Source organism: Pangasianodon hypophthalmus, chromosome 9 (genome assembly GCF_027358585.1).
Source record: "Pangasianodon hypophthalmus isolate fPanHyp1 chromosome 9, fPanHyp1.pri, whole genome shotgun sequence".
In the NCBI taxonomy this organism is placed as follows: Eukaryota; Metazoa; Chordata; class Actinopteri; order Siluriformes; family Pangasiidae; genus Pangasianodon; species Pangasianodon hypophthalmus.
The window spans coordinates 6,363,882-6,381,815 of record NC_069718.1 but is presented as its reverse complement, the minus strand read 5'-3'; the positions used below and the strand labels follow the sequence as shown (position 1 = coordinate 6,381,815).

The 17,934-nt window shown below is 39.6% G+C and overlaps 2 protein-coding genes across 2 annotated transcripts in view; one reads left to right on the top strand and one right to left on the bottom strand.

Annotated features, from left to right (window-relative positions):
• The window catches only part of gpx3 (glutathione peroxidase 3), an 86,316-nt gene that overhangs the window by 63,615 nt on the left and 4,767 nt on the right, over positions 1-17,934 (bottom strand). The gene's annotated exons all lie outside the window — the stretch shown is intronic.
• Positions 8,675-17,934, top strand: part of LOC113547151 (synaptopodin 2-like protein) — a 27,469-nt gene continuing 18,209 nt past the window's right edge. The window contains exons 1-2 of the mRNA XM_026947392.3: positions 8,675-8,878; positions 15,217-16,377. Of these exons, the coding sequence (XP_026803193.3) occupies positions 16,182-16,377 (196 nt within the window). The 5' untranslated portion in view covers positions 8,675-8,878; positions 15,217-16,181. The remainder of the gene's footprint in view (positions 8,879-15,216; positions 16,378-17,934) is intronic.

Sequence of the window (17,934 nt, the reverse complement as noted above, 5' to 3'; positions counted from 1 at the left end):
CAGACTAAAAGGAACCTATTCTTGGTGACACTGGATAGTGCAATTATAAATCATTACTCTTCTACAGCTGTATACTATAAAGTCAAACAGTACTAAGCATGTTGAAAGGATGTCCGATGATCAAATTGTGAATGAGTCCTGGGAAGACAGTCATTATGATTACAGCAGCAGCTCTTAGAACATACAAATCGTACAGTATCCCGGTGAGGTTATCCACTTAAGGGTGAGACTTGGGCATAGGCTGATTTTTGGGAAGTGCATAAATTTTTTTTTTTGGTGAATAAAGATCTAAGCTATGACATCTGGACATTTCAAGACATGGAGGCAATCCAGCTTCTTTCACAACTATTTTGTTATCTTGCTTGCTGGAATGATTTAAAAAAGGACAGAACCTCTTTCTCTAGCAAGAGACCTCATTCTGAATATGTGTCTGTGTGCTTACTCTCATGACGTGATTCAGAAAATCTGCTATAGTGGTCTAGATTCATGGGAAATACATGAGCTGAGCCCTTAGTGCTGTGCCCATCAGTTAGACCCTGTAGATGAGGACCAAGGCATGGTGAATGCTATTGTCCCCATGTTTCTCAAAGATGTGCATGTTTATGGTTAAGGCCAATGCATGTGGAGTAACTAAGTTTAGGGTTTTCACACAAGAGGCAACAATTATTAAGTGAGAGGCTGCAAGGACGAAAAGCGACACAAGTTAGTGTTGGTGAACAGGTCAGTCTGGAAGTTCATTCCACCACCTGCGTGCCTACAGAGAAGATCCTTGACTTTGAGGGATTCTGGGTCAAGTCGAACAATGCTAGAGACTTGAAGGGAGCGTGGTGCTGATCGGGGTTTGGTTTGGTAAGTGCCTTCAGGTAGGTAGAGGTCTGTTTTTGGCTTTGTAGGCAAGAATCAATGTGTTAACTCTGATACAGGCAGGGAACATGGCAATGTGGGGGAACTTGGTGAGGTTGAAAACATGGCATGCAGTTGCATTCTGAATCAGTTCCAGGAGTCAGATGGCACACAATGGATAGGCTCTGTTGGGGATCAAACCCCGGTTTGAGTGGTTCTTCAGAGAGTGGTCTCTCACTGGAGTGTAATGATCTAAACCCAGTGAGAGACCACTCTCTGAAGAACCACTGAAATCGGGGTTTGATCCCCAACAGAGCCTTTTATCCCCAACTGTGCCTAAGAATCCACAAAATAACTTTAATTGAATAATAGGTATGAAGATATAGGTATCCACTGTGTGCCATCTGACCCCTGGAACTGATTCAGAATGCAACTGCATGCCATGTTTTCAACCTCACCAAGTTCCCCCACATTGCCATGTTCCCTGCCTGTATCAGAGTTAACACATTGATTCTTGCCTACAAAGCCAAAAACAGACCTCTACCTACCTGAAGGCACTTACCAAACCAAACCCCGATCAGCACCATGCTCCCTTCAAGTCTCTAGCATTGTTCGACTTGACTCACAATCCCTCAAAGTCAAGGATCTTCTCTGTAGGCACGCAGGTGGTGGAATGAACTTCCAGACTGACCTGTTCAGTCTGGAAGTTCATGGTTGAGGGTGTGCTGGATTTCAGCCTGCTAATAGTGTGATGCAGCCCAATGTGAAGCGGCATTACTGTTACCACACAAAAGTTGATTATTTTCCTATAACAGGATATCCCAAAGTGTTCTATTCCTCTTATACCACAGCAATTTGCTAACAATCACAAATTTTAATTTTATTAAAGGACCACTTTTCATACTATTAACAATTTTGTCCATGAATATAAGAAGACGAAAAAAATGATTTTGACCCGATCAAGGGGTCAGTGCTGGGTTTTCCAGAAAGATTCAAAGATCCCTGTGATGTATTGGGCTTAACCTTTTTAAGGGATTAAGTTTCAAAGATGTGCACCTCATGTTGAAGGTATTTCTCTGTGGGTAAGCAAAGAAGTCGACGGTTGGAACATCTACAAAGATAGATATGAGGTGGGAGATTTATTGATCAGTGGGGGTGAGAAGCACAATGTACGGGTCAGAGTTTCCAGCAGCTGCCTCCATACTACTCGCCCAGAAACTTTCAGTAGAGAGGAAAAAATCCCCGTCTGAATCATTCACCATGCCTCCTCCAATTACTTATTATCAAAGTATGCACAGTGAAATCAAATATCCTTCCAAATCAGACTGAACTGCTATTGTGAAAGAAGGCATCTTGCTTTGCTTTTCATCAGTTTTAAAAGTTAACTAGTGTAACACCATTGTTTATTTTTCTCACAGGGTTACCATGATATCTCTCATTTGTTCGCTTTGGCAATACTACACGCTATGCCTTTTGTGCAGAGATGAGTTATGCGCTGAAGCTCTTATCAAAACAGGACTGGACCAGAAAGATGAGTGCATTTATTGTTGTTTCTGTGATCAATCTGTACTCTCAATCCTGATTCATATCTGTAGAGTCCGACTTGCTCACAGGCAAAACCAAAGACTTGCTGGTTTTACCTTTGGGCTTTGTTTGTGGTTTGGGTTGCTGCTCACCAACATAAGAGAACTGGAAATGTGAAAGGATTTGATATGTACCTCCCTCTTGACAAATGAGTCATAAATATATATTAAGCATTGAAAAGATTTGCTTTCAGAGCAACCCTAGAAGTTAAGAAAAGCTTATTAAAATGAAGAAGCGGAAGCTCAAAGGTGGTTGAGGTCTGGATAGAAGCACCAGGCTCCTACCACAAGTTCACACCCTGCTGCTTTCTGCCAAAAAGCCCAGAATTTCATGACCAACTCAGATGGCCCCTAAGTTGATCACGTCATTGAGCACACAATCACACTTACTCACTCACTCTCGACCACGTCTGGGCACGCCGAACGCTCCAAACTTGGATCCAGACCACAGACGGCCATGCTGCAGCTGCAGCTTTAAGTACGGGCTGTGAAATTTCCTGCTAAATCATCCTGATGGAGACATAGTGGAAATCATGTCTGAGAAACTGCGTATCTGCTTCCAACAGGCTCTGAGACGGAAATGAAGACAGATCAGAATGCAAACAGTACAAACAAACAAATTACAAATAAGGGTAGAAAATGAAAAAGGGAATAAACACATGAAAAACATGCACATACACGAGTGCAAAAGTAATTATGTGTAACTAAATGCTTCATATTTTTCAAAACATACTTGATGAAGTGAAATAGCCCTTGTGGAAAAATTGTTTCTTGTTCAAAAGTTTCCACAATATTTCAGTGTGTGTTCGAAAGTCCTAGTAATTATAAAGACATGCTGGGAAGTGTTAGAAAGATGAGTCAGTAGACAGGAGACTTGTTTGATCTTCAGATTCTTCTCAACGCTTATTTGCACACACAGTATCTTCAGTTCAGCTTTTTCACAAGCAGAAGTATTACTTCAGAAAGTCTATACCAGCTCAGTGGTAAAAAGCCATGGTTCGCAAAGTGTGGAATCCATGATAAGATCCAGGGATCCCTGACTGTATTGATTTGGAGGTTACAATCAACTAGCTATAAGGTTGTTATGTTTATTATTTATTTTGCATATGCCTAATTGACAGTCACTCGAATTAAATGGGTTCATCTAAAACTCAATAAATCCAGATAATAAAACCAGGAAGTGCTGTTAATGCCACACATTGTTTCAACTCTACATCTAAGGTTCAGGAATAAAAAGCTAACCTAATGTAATGATTTGAATAAATGAACATGATGGTATATATTTGCCCTAATGTTTTTAAAATGACATTTTAAAAATGTCCTAAAAGTTCTGCAGCAATTTATCTTCAGATATCTTTAGACATTAAATATAAAAAGGTTTTGCAATAATTGATCTTTAGATGCATTTCCAAATAGTTTTAGAAAGCTAGACACATCAGTCATGAGGAAACATTTAGCGAGCGTAATTCACTGAGTTTTAGGCAGTCATTGATACAAACTTCATTTTTCTTGTTTCTTGGCTATAACCAAGGAATGCCATTCTTCCTACTCAGAGAATTCCAACTATTGAAGGGTGAGGCATCAATGAATTTTGACCTTATGATACTGACTACTGATTCCTTACATTACTGATGCGACTCCTATATGAACCACGACTCGCACTGATTTATAACCAGTTATGGATATGACTCCTTTAAGAACCACAACTGGTTACTGATTTGTAACCAGATACAGATATGACTCCTTTATCAACTCCAGCTCACATTAATTTGGTAACCAGTTACAGATACGACTCCTTTATGAACCACAACGTGCACCGATTTGTAACCAGGTACGACTGTGACTCCTTTATGAACTACAACTCACACAGATTTATAAACAGTTATGGATATGACTCCTTTAAGAACCACAACTTGTACTTATTTGTAACCAGTTATGAATATGACTCCTTTATGAACTCCAGCTCACATTAACTTGGTAACCAGATACAGATATGACTCCTTTATGAACTCCAGCTCATATTGATTTGTAACCAGTTCTAGATATGAGTTTCACATATTCTCTCCATGTGAATTTCCTCCAGATTCTCCGGTTTCTTCACATTTTGCAAAAACATGTTGTTTGGTTTATTTGCCACGCTACGTTGCCATAGTTGTGAATGAGTATGTGAAGATGTGTGAACATGGTGATGCGTGATGGACTGGTATCCCATTCAGAGCATATTCCCTGACTCATGCCCCATGTTGCTGGGATAGGCTCTGGATCCACCATGATCCTGATTAGGATTACTGAAAATGAATGAATGAGCTCATACTGTTTTGTAAAACCTTAGTGCTATGATGCATTTCTGAATGCCAACATAAAAAAGCTAATTTGTAACCACTAACTGATATGACTCCTTTATGAACCCCGTCTCATACTCATTTGTATCCAGTTACACTTTTGACTCTTTTATGAACCCCATCTCATACTGACTTGTAACCAGTAATTGATATGACTCAGTACTGTACCCTAACTCACACTGAGTACAGCCTCGTGAATCTGCATGGGGTGGAGCATAGGCTTAAGAGGTTGGTGGTCTGGCTAAAGGTTATAGAGTTCGTTTGCAGTCTGTGAGCAGTTCTAATCAATGTCAGTACTCAGTCAGAGCCTTCTTTAATAACTTTGTGTACGAGACAAAAGCATGAAGGGAGAATGCAGACCAGAACACTTAGGAAATTCCTCCCTGCCAGAGCAAGGAAAAAAAGCCCGGATTTGACGAAATGTGTTATAACATTTCCTTCGATTTCCCATCAACCCACACACACAGACACTGTACTTCTGTCGTACCCTCCCTACTCCCCCCACCACCACAGCTGCCCTTTCAAATATCAAGCTAGCCTGCAGGACGGAGAGCAGAAACCAGCTGCAGAGGGGGTGTCGAAAAAAAAAATAAATAAGAAGGCATAGAGGCGGAGGAAAAGAGGCCAAGAGTGGAATAAATCAATGTGATCTATGTCTCACAGTGACCCGATGGAGGAGTTGTCTAATGAGCACATTTATAATCATCTGGACATTAGCATTATTGTTCACTTCAACGGTCTTAAGGATTGTTGCGGTTCTGAAAAAAATCACAATGTGGATTTGTTTGTGTCAGTCTTCTTCTAAAACATGTACTTATTCTTGCTCATTAGCAAGGTGATGAAAATTTCAACTACTACATAGAAATAACTGGAGTATGCTATGGCGGATTGTGTATAAATATGAAGCTGTAAAAAGTCTGTTGTAAGTTTAAGGACATATAATTTAGTCCAAGACTAGGCTTAATCTGTGTCTGGAAAACCAGCCTGGTAATTTATACATGTCCGCTGATATACAATGTATGTCTGTGGTTGGAGATCAAAGTTTGGACACACTCTTGCTCTACTCAAAGCCAGATGACTATGAGATGAATGTGTGTGAAGGCATTCAATATCAGTCAGACATGAAATTTCAAACAGACATGAACATCTGTAAGGAGGACCTTAATGCATAGATGCTGTGCTGCACCAGGAGAAGCATGTTCAGACTTATTTATGGACAGGATGGACACCAGGAAGCTGATCCGTCTGAAATTTGACTACACATATCACTTTGAGGACCACTATCACACAGAGGCTACTGTATATCAGTGGAAATATGAATTAGTCAGTAAGAAAATATTTTCACCCTCCTGTTCTATTCACTACTTAGCAATAGATGTCCCATTAACCCACACCATCTCTTTTAGTGTTTATGTGTTTGGTTCCAATGTGGAAATGCACTTAAGGTTCCTGAGTTCTTAACCCTAAGCCTAAAGTATTCCTATTGTGTATATGCACCTAAGGTTGATGAGTTACTAGAGAAGAAAAAACCTGTGTAAACCCAGCTAACCTGATTACATTGTCATTACATAGCCACAACATTTCCTGATTACTGAAGTTTCATCACAGCAACATCACTACTTTTTTGTAGTTAGAAACTACAGAAAAGTGAAATTTCTATATTGTACCAGCGTAACTCCACAACATTGTGAATTAGTCACGTTATAGCTAAGTAACACTGTGACATTATGAATCGGTACTAGTCATGTTATAGCTATGTAACATGTTATAGCTATGTAGTCATGTTATAGCTATGTTGTAGCTATGTACTGATTCACAATGTCACAGAGTTACTTAGCTATAATGTGAATTGACACTAGTCACATTACAGCTAAGTAACTCTGTGACATTGTGAATCAGTACTAGTCACGTTATAACTATGTAATTTTGTTGCACTGTGAATCAGTACTAGTCACGTTATAGCTACATAACTCTGTTGCACTGTAAATCAGTACTAGTCATGTTATAGCTACATAACTTTGTTGTAGTGTAAATCAGTACAAGTCACATTATAGCTACATAATTTTTTGCACTGTAAATTGGTCTAGTAAATTAGTCGCATTATAGCTACGTAACTTTGTTGTACTGTAAATCAATACTAGTCACATTATAGCTACGTAAATTTGTTGTACTGTAAATCAATACTAGACACATTATAGCTACGTAACTTTGTTGTACTGTAAATCAATACTAGTCACATTATAGCTGCGTAACTTTGTTGTACTGTAAATCAGTATTAGCCACATTATAGCAACATAACTTTGTTGTACTGTAAATCAATACTAGTCACATTATAGCTACGTAACTTTGTTGTACTGTAAATCAGTATTAGCCACATTACAGCTACATAAATCGGTGACACTGTGAATCGATACTAGTCAGGTTATAACTAGATAACTTTGAGACAATATGTATCGGTACTATTTGTTTTGTAGGTGCATAACTTGCCGACAGTGTGAATCAGTACTAGTCACATTATAGCTATGAAACCATATGGCGTTGTGTATCAGTACTGTCTCTGTATAGCTAAGTAAAATTAGCTTGGAATGAGTACTAGTCAAATTATAGCTATGTAACTGACGGTGTTGTGAAATGGTACTCGTCACATTATACACACATGTACCTTTGTAACATTGTGAATCAGGAGTAGTCACGTCATGGCAAATTAACTTATATAGTTGTCCACTGGTAAGCGTTAGGTAACATCAGTGTTTACTTTTGTAGATTACTGCAGGTACTTGCGTGATCTGTAGTCCTCATATGCCTGTAGCGGTATGCAGTTTTTTTTTTAGGGTAGTTTGTTTACATATCGGGGGGGTTGATTACAGTGGCTTAGTTTTTGGCATGTTTGCCTCGCACCTCCGGGGTTGGGTGTTCGAATCTTGCCTCTGCCCTGTGTGTGTGTGTGGAGTTTGCATGTTCTCCTCATGCTTTGGGGGTTTCCTCTGGGTACTCCAGTTTCCTCCCGCAGTCCAAAGACATGTGTTGTAGTCTGACTGGCATCTCTAAATTGTCCGTAGTGAGTGAATGGGTGTGTGAGAGTGTGCAATTGTGCTCTGCGATGGCCTGCGATGGCCCGTGCCTTGTGCCTCGAGTCCCCTGGGATAGGCTCCAGGTTACCCCACGACCCTCTGTAGGATAAGCAGTACAAAAGATGGATGCATGTATGGATGTTTACATAGCCATGATTTTAGTTAGCTAGTACTGTGAATTTAAGACATGAGAGGTAAATCAATTGAATAAAACTTGCTGTCTAAATTAAAAATCACATTATACCAGTGTACAAACTTAAAAAAATATATGAGCGACAATAAATTAACTACTGAACAGAACAAGAAAAATAGTTCCTGTGGTTGAAACACACCTAAAGTTCCTGAGTTCCTGAAATATTCCTGTGGTGGAAATGCAACTGAAGATGCGAAGTTCAGGAGTATGTCATGTCCATCTTCATTGCTCTTTTGTGACTTGTGCCTTCATTTTAAACTCACAGGAGAGAGTGATTACAGAGTTCGCTGACGACTTTCATAACTCATAACAATCAGCCACAGTCTAAACACACATCGGGGCAGCGTTAGAGCACGTTTCCTTCTGCATATTTCATTTCCCGTTCATTTTCTTTACTTTGTTTTAGTCTTCAAGCGGGGTCAGGTAGAATGGAATGGGACATGATGAAGAGGTCTCGGAGTTATATGTGAAAATATATCTAATGGAATAATGGGTTCAGTATGCATACTTGAAGGAAACCATATGAAAGGGGCCAGACAAAGGACCTTCTGTGTTTCAACTGCGGTGCGACCACACCCCCTTTTCCCCCTTTTCCTAAGTCCCAGAGAGAGGGGACGAGAGAGAGCGAAACACAGAGAGAGAATGAGAAAGAATGAAACGGATGATGAGAGAATGAGAGAGACAGAAAGAGAGAAAAGAGAGTGACGGGGAGGAGAAGAGGAGGAGGATCTGGAAAGCTGTCTCACACACATACACACACACACACATACACACACACACACACACACGTGTGCACACACACACACATACACACACTTCCACACGGGGAAGCCCAGGAGAGTACAGGTGAGTCTCACCTCTTCTTTGTTAATGATGAATTTGTTGTAATATCTTCACAGCTTCCTGCATCACCTGTTGAATTTTAGTGGCTGTGTACTGAGTGTAGCCATCTGGGAAGAAAGCATGTGTTTACCTTTTGTGTGTATGTTTGCCGTCGCAGAAATATTTTGCTCGGCTCATGGAGGCTCTTTCTCACTTAGCTGGAGATAAACAGGAGCTTGCTGGGTCGCAACTGTTCTCAGATCAGTGATAAACTGGAGTTTTGTGTGAGTTACTGTTTGTGTTTTTGCTGTGTCTGTTCTCAGGACAGTAGCACTGAGTACCAATATGTGTCTTCTGTGTGTGTGTGTGTGTGTGTGTGTGTGTTCTGCATGTTCATTCCTATCCCTGTGAAAACGAACAGTTTCTTTGTCCTGCTGGTGTGTGTGTGTGTGTGTGTGTGTGTGGAGCGAAAGAGAAAGAGTTGGCTCGGTGCCTCTCCTCCAGTCAGTAATAAAGCACCAGATACTGTATATCTGCCTGTGGTGTGTGTGATCTTTGTGTGTTTGTGCGTGTATATGGGTGTGTGTGTCACGTCAGAAACAGGTACATTAGCATCTTGACTGTGTGTGTGTGTGTGTGTGTGTGTGTGTGTGGTCAGTAACAGAACCACATACATTAGCATCTTGACTCTGTGTGTATGTGTGTATGTGTGTGTGTGTGTGTGTGTGTGTGTGGTCAGTAACAGAACCACATACATTAGCATCTTGACTCTGTGTGTGTGTGTGTGTATGTGTGTGTGTGTGTGTGTGGTCAGTAACAGAACCACATACATTAGCATCTTGACTCTGTGTGTGTGTGTGTGTGTGTGTGTGTGTGTGTGTGAGATCAGTAACAGAACCAGATACATTAGTGTCTTGACTCTGTGTGTGTGTGTATGTGTGTGTGTGTGTGTGTGAGTGTGCAAGTGTGTGTAGACAGTATGCCTCTCAGGTCAGTAACAAAACCAGATACATTAGCCTCTTGACTGTGTGTGTGTGTGTGTGTGTGTGTGTGTGTGTAATAGCAGAACCAGGACGAGTGGAGTGCAGTAACAGTAGAGTTTTTTGCATATTAGCTGCAGGTGTATCTTAGCAACCATAATGACTTAAACACTACAGTAGACAGATGGTCCACTGAGCATCTGCCTCCGCTTCGTATCAGCTTCATCACTCCTCTGTGTTTCCCTGATGACTACCTGCTGGAGTAAACAAGGTTAGGTCAAGCGACAGTATCCACTCAGGGCTTCTGTTTGTTCCAGTAACCCTTTACTTAGTGTGTTAGGTGTAAAAGTGTTTTAATGTGATGTAAAGGTGATAAGAAATCCAGAGGATAGACTCTGGACAGATATTCGTCCATATAATCACGGTCTGTATAGGAGAATTTGGCTGTGCTGGGAGCTTACCGATTTCAGACAGAGAAAGGGGCGGAGTGAAGAGTGTGTCTAAAAAAAAAAAAAAAACTGAGGCACATCCAAACACAAACAAGACTCTGGACCAGAAGACACTTTTTTTTCTCAGAATGTCTACAAAAATAAATTACTTGAATCTTAAGAACTTAAAACTTTAAAATGTCTGCAAAAATAGATTACTTTAATCTTAAGAATTAAAACTTAAAAAGTGTGCAAAAATAGATTACTTTAAACTGAAAATGGTAAAAAAAAAAAAAAAAAAAAGAATTCTAATAAATTTAATAAATTAAAATAAAAACAATTAAAAAAACATTTTGACAATTTTAAAGGTTCCGTGCAAAATTTTTAACATCAAATCAGCTGCTCCTAATCAGAATTTTAATTTCTATTTTATAAATAAAAAAAAATCCACTGTTGTCGCACGGTCTGAATGTCCATGAGTAGTGTTGCTGTCCTTTTTTGTTGGTAATGAAAAAAAAAGTATATACTTTTTATTCGTAATGTAAAGCTGGCCAGTCAAACTTTATTCAGGTTGCATATAGAAAGCTGTTCCGAAGCAAATTTAGCTAATTCTGCATCCAGCTTCACCAGTAACACTCCATCATGGAAAAGTCTGCTATTTTTTTTAAAGATTTTATTGGCCTGTCATATTTATCTCGTAAAGTGCGAGGAGAATTAATCCTAAAAGGCCACTGTTATAACTGGATAACAATGTCCAAAAAACCATATAAGCAATTCTGCCAGTTAGAGCTAGGCAAAAAGTTATGATGATGCTAAACCAGTAGCTATTTTTTTGTTTTGTTTCTAACGTAGTAGTGTATAGTGTACGTGTTTATTCAGGATACGTTAAGAAACGCAGCTTGGTGGCTTTATTTCTTTCATTTTAAAGTATTTTTTGGCAGAATGAGCAAATACTATTCATAATATATATTCATTCGGTAGGATTGTCAGTTTGAACTGACAGTTTGAAATATAGCTGATTTAATCCCCTGTAAAAGATTTCCTGGAAATGTTCATTTTGTTCCCAAAGCTTAACCAGGAATTGACTTTTTATTTGACATGCACATAAGCTGTCTTGCTACTGGGGATGAGCACATTGTGCACACTCTTATTAATAACCTAATTTCTTCCTGGTTCTTTGTGTCTTAGCTTTTGCCCTTAGGTAGTATGTACCATCATCAGTAAGCTTTTCAGAAGTCTGGAGCTCAGCGCTTTGGTTATCTGTCACCATCATGGACAAGCCGAGGCATGCTGGTTATCACAAGCTCTCTGAACATTACCAGCAAGGAATGCCAGCTTTGCAGAGTAACCCCCAAATTATTTTTCAAGGCATTTATAGGTGCTTGAAAGGGGCTTTGTGTGTATGTGTGTGTGTGTATATATGTGTGTGTGTGTGTGCGATGAGAGAGTCAGGTCATTGTGAATGACTGAATGGGATCCAGGCCCAGCAGGCTGTAATGGATCCAGGAGATTAAAGCAAAGTCTCTCATAAACCACAGTCAGCCACCATCTCGTCACACACACACACACACACACACAGACGATTACACTGTAACATGTGTACCTTTAAATCAGCAATGTCAAACAAGAGAACGGAAACATAGCAAAGGAAAAGGTACATAAATCAGACATGTCCAACTCATTAGCTGAAGTTAATGGGCTTGTATAGGTGGAGCACTTTTGGCAGCGTGAATTCATGAGTGTGTGAAGTAAAAACAAATAGCTGGAGAGCAAACAGCTTAGCTCACTGTACAGACATGTATTTTTGCTTCACAAAACTGATAAGGCTCACACACTCAATGCAGGCTTCAAGATGAGTAATTACCTCTACTGTTTACCTTATCGCCTTCCTGATGGGCCCTGATACAAGATCTTTGGTGAACTTTGAGAAAAATATGAACACTACAGGTGTGGTTATTACATTTAAGGATCTACAGATTGAGATTTGATATGTCATGGGTTCCAACAAGTTCACATTAAAAAACATCAGCTAAAAAATAAAAGAACCGGCAAGCAAAGTCATATCGATTCATACAATGATTACAGAAGCTTAAATCGAGGACCCTTAAAGATTCTTTGGCTTGTTCCAGTTGACGGTTTTCATATCAGAGATGGCTCCAACTGGCACTTTTTGAGATAAGCAAAGAATCCTTGAGGAACCCTTTTTAATGGTGTTAAATAGCAGAGTGCATAATGCGATGCTGTAGTGGGCTCTTCATCAGAACCTGAAATCAGGGTTATTTGTAAAACACATTTAAATACAACATGTTCACCACGGTACTGTAAAGAAGATAAAGAAATATCACTGAAGGTAATAAAACAAATTCATTAAAAAATACAAAAAAAATACCAAGAGGTTAAAAAAATAGAAGAAAAACATGTCAAAGTGCAAACCATGGCATCAAAACACACCACCTGATAAATGTGGATTAAATTGTCATAGGCAGGCTAGTTCTGTTAATTTACCAGCCTCATTAGAAGGTAACTCTACTGCTCATCAAACAATACAAAGTCTGTGTGTTCTATGTAATTTCCTACAGTTGAATCGAAAAAAAAAAAAACTGAAGTTATTTTGTTTGGCCATTCTCACCTTTTACATAATTTAAGACCTACTCTGGGCCCTTTTGAAGAAAATATCCGTGAAAAGGTTAAAAATCTGGGAGTTATTTTTTAATCCTGAATTAAAATTTGACAAACAAATTAACTCTGTAGTCAGAGCCAGTTTTTTGCAGCTTAAGGGGCTTCGCACGCTGAAAAGTTTTCTCAGTTTTGATGATTTAGAGGTTGTTATTCATGCATTCATTTCAACCAGGCTGGATTAGTGTAACATTTTTTACGCTGGAATTAACCAGTCTTCACTATCGTGTTTACAAAAAAGAGGGAGCATATTACCCCTGTGTTAGTTTCACTTCACTGGTTACCTGTTAAATTTAGAGTTGATTTTAAGGTTCTAGTTTTTGTATTTAAAGCACTTCATGGTTTTGCCCCTATTTACATTTCAGATCTTCTCCATTTTTATTCTCCTGTGAGAACTCTTAGATCATCTTCTGAGAAGTTATTGATTGTCCCAAAATCTTGTTTAAAATCTAAAGGGACCAGGGCCTTTTCAGTTGTGGGTCCTATGCTCTGGAACTCTTTGCCTTTATCCATCAGATCGTCCCCTACATTAAAACGTCTCTTAAAACATATCTTTTTTCTCAGGCTTTTGCTTAACTTGAAAACACTTTTTTTGTTTTGTTTCTGTTTGTTTTTTGTTTGGTGATGTTTTGCAATACTTATTGTATTATTTAATGAGTTTGGGTTACATGGTCTCCCTGTGGGTTTCCTTTGGGTTCTTGGGTTTCTTGCAATCTCCCAAAACATGTCAGTAGGTACACTGGCGATGCTAAGGTGCGAATGAGTGGGTAAAGTGAGTTTGAGTGTGTTTGGCCCATCCAGGGTGTATTCCTACTGAGAAAAACAAATCCAAGAGAAAAACAAATCCAAACTTTTCCAGATCCAAGGCTTCTACACCCTGGAATGGTGTCCATTTCAGGGCACAATGAACACACAGATTCACACCTAGGGCGAATTTAGAGTAGACAATCCACCTACAGGTTTTTGAAAGGTTGGAGGAAACTGGAGAACCCAGAGGAAACTCAAACAGACAAAGGAGTACATGTAAAACTCTATATAGACAGTAACCCAAGTTCAGGGTTGAACCAGGAACACTGGCGATGTGAGGCAGCAACACTCACTGTGCTGCCTTCATAAAAATCCAAATAGGTCCAAATCTAAATAGACCAAATAGTTACAAAGTATGAGATAATGTTAACACTTACAAACAAATCTATCTACACTCCTATGTGTTGGTAATTAGAAACTAGCATATTTTTAAAAAAATTATTTTGAATGGTTGCATCCTTAAACGTTTTCCTCTGAACAAAATCCTCTTTGAACATCTTGTTTTAAAATGTTTGAGTTTGGGTACTGAAACAACTTTTGACCTTTGAATTGTAGGCTCAAAGTAATAAATGTTAATGGCTCCCATCAATGGTCCCATCTCCTGATAGCATATCTGAACAAAGCAGCTGCTCTTCAGTCTCTGACACCAGAGAGCGCACAGAGCGCACAGAGAGCGCTGATCTGAAGCCCATTGTGATCAAGTGCTTGAGTCGATTGTCTTTTGCTTAGGGATAACAGCACAAAGAAGCACTCTGATGCTGTTGCGTCTGATCTCAGGAAGAGCCGGAAGAGCCTCGCTCGCGCTCTAGAGTGTAAGCTCTAACTGCTTTTAACAGGGTGTGAAAAGAGGTGATCATGGTAAATGTCATCTCCGTAACTCAAGTGCCCTCAGGCTCAGGTTCAACAGGATACAGGAGACCATAGTGCAGGTTAGAGGTCATTTACGCCCTGTGGATTGTTTTCTCTTTCTTTTTTTTTTCCTTAACTTGAAACTCTGCCGCTAAAAGCATGGATCTCGGTGCTTAAGAGAAGTCAAAGGGCTCAGCCCTTTTTTGGCACATTCTTGGGACGCGTTCAGCTTTGGATTTGAAACCCTCCCTGCTTTCATGATAAGGAATAAAGCTTTGTCAAGTTTCAGTCTTTAATTAGCCGACACCTTGTTCCTTTTGACACCCTTTCCTTCTCCTTGCTATTAATCCAAGAGGAAATGGCTGTTGTAGTGTGTATTTATTACACGAGTAGGAAATTCATTCCATTCCTTCCACTGGTACTTCAATGGGAGTGGTGTCTTTCTCAAATGATGAAAAATGAATGTTAATAAAGACCAAATGATCTTTTTAGTTTAATATGAAGCAGAGCCATATTTGCCACACCTCAAGAGTTATAATAATACTAGTGATAATAATACTTCGGGATACATCAGGTACTATTGCTTTCTCATTCTAACAGCTCATATCCCTTTCTGTTTTAGGTGGGAGTGGATTAGAGGAAGACCAATTTCGTCTCAACATCCTAGTGAAGTCAAAACTTGAGGCTCAATCTGGAGAAACCATCTGCTTCAGTCTGCTTCGTCTCATTGGACCTAATCTGAACAGAACAAATAAACCCAACACTGAGTCTGACACTGATTGAGAGAACACACAGGGTTTAAACAAGTCACCCAAGGAGATTTCTGTCAGTAATGTGAGAATATAGAGGGACTGTTACAGCAAGTCGCTGTTTATAATAGAAACATAACGTATAAAGAATAATAATCCATGTTGAAATGTGAATTATTTGAAGAGTGACGCTCGGAAATTTGTGTGACCTTTCCAGTGAATAGTGCTTTCATGCTCTAATGAAATTACAGCAAGCTACAGTACGTCACCTTTCTTTTGAGACATTGTTGGTGTTCTCTTTTGAGAACTGTGACCTGCCTGGTGCAGACTATGATATACGAGCAGGGGAGTGTTTGGGGACTGAGAGAAGAAAGAGAGGAAGAAAAATGTCTGGATTGTTGAGGAAAAACAAACCCGAAGAGAATTGTGGATGGTGTTTCAGCTTTTACCGGATCTGCAGTGGAGCACATCGCAAATTGTGAAATTTCTTTGGCTGTTTTCCATTGGAACTGGTCCAGGGTACATCCAAAGGAATCTCCCAGGACTTTTCTTTTAGAATTTGAGTAATATTGTGTGGCATCAAAAGTAAAAGTGCATCTCTGTCTTGCTGCTTTATGGACTGAAGGACGTACAGGCTGAATCTGTAACTCCGATTTTGCTGTTATTTTTGTTTTGCTTTGAAAGGAGAGCAGCACTTGAAACCCTCCCTTCTGGCCATCCTGACCACCCATAAGGCACAAAACTTAGTCAAGCACAGGCACGCAGGAAAACAGGACCCTCTAGACCAAAAACCTTTGCTTTTTTTAATCCCTTAAAGTAGCAACTCTAGAGCAGGGAGATGGAAAGAGGACACAACTCTGTCAAGGGAGGGATCAGCTGGACTGGACACGGTACCACAACCCATGGTACCATGATCTCATGTGAGGAAAACACAGACAGGAGTGGAACTGATTCCTGGGAAAAGGAGAAACACAGCTGGGTCAAAGCGAAGCCTCTGCTGACCTCCAGCACTGGTCGCCCAGTGAGGAAAACAAGTAAATATTTTCTTCAGTTTCTTGTGTATTACCTCTTAGATGGCCAGCTTGCAACAAGACAAAATGCCTTTGTAACTAAATACAGGTTTGGTTGAAACATTTGGAAATCCTGTAACATAGTTGCTCTGTTTAGAACAGAATATGGAGGAAATTTACCTACTCCACATTTGGAAGAATCTTTAGAAACCTTTAGAGGCATTTATCTCAGTTTCAGTGTTAGTGTAGTCACTGCAGTTTGCCTTTACATTACAGAAAGGGGGTTTTGTATCTGATAAAATTGGTGCATTGGAATAAATCACATCAGCAATCAAAAACATGGCTGTTTTGTTAAAGGTGCAATAGTCGATTTTTTTTATTCCTTACTTATACAAATAACCTGGAAGATATGTAGAACATGATAAAAACAAAACAAAACAAAACAAAGAATTAAGCTGTTGCCTTAGCAAAAGTTTATTAAGTCACTGAGAAAACTCATTTGAAAAACGGACTTCCAGTGTCAATCTCTTGTTTGTGTTTGAATGTCAGTCTTTCTATAGACACTATATGGGCCACCTGAGATACTGGGGGCGGAGCTTTGTGGACATAGGTGGGAATCATTCAAATGTCGAACCCATCTCACTGTTAGAGACATAATTTTGAAGAAAAAAAAAAAACAGACTAATCTTACCTAATGCACCTTTAACATCGGAGCAAGATGATGTGGTCCAGTGTTGGATTTCTTATAGTTTCCTATAGTTGGATGGATATGTCATTATAGGCAAAAAGTCACATTTGTGGTTGACAGGAATGCGGAGAGAGAACAGATCACCATCCCCACACCCTCGCTGGTCAAACTTCAGAGCGTGTTAAATATTAACATCTGTTTCCTCGTGGCCAAAAGGCAGATTTTCTGTACTGTAATGCTGTAATGGCCCTCACTCTCCCATGCCGCAGAACCACTGACCGTAATGCGAGAGCCAAAAGGAGTTAGCTGGAAGGAATCATGATCAGGAACGCAGATGAATGCTCGCCCTCATTGCATTCACTCTTGCGTGGGTGTTGTGCAGATGGGAAAAGCGTTAAAAGCAGCCCTGCATTATAGACATTGTGCAGCTGTTATTAGACAGCTGTGATTGACAGCTGTTGTGTTTCACTCTAATGTCAGTTGGTGAATGGAACATGCGGGATGTAGAGAAAGATGATGTTATCACGTTATTTTGGTCCCACGCACTTTCCAGAACAGAAAACCAATGACAAACTTAAACGAGTCTGAGAAAACACATGCATAAACATTCTCTTTCTCCCTCAGTCCCTGGCTCCTCATTCTAAATGGAATAATATGTTTACACAATATAACATATTGCATATAGACCTGTTGTGTTTCCTATCTGCGTCTCATGTTTTGGCCTTTGTCCAGACCTTTTAAACACATTAAACAGACCTGATATTTAGCCACGTGATTCAGAGCTCTGCACTTTGCACTCGCAAGAAAAACAACCCAACCTGGCAGGTTGACTCGAAATAAAGGTATCTATAAAGTAACATGTTTCTAATTATGATTAAAAGCCCTCATAAGTG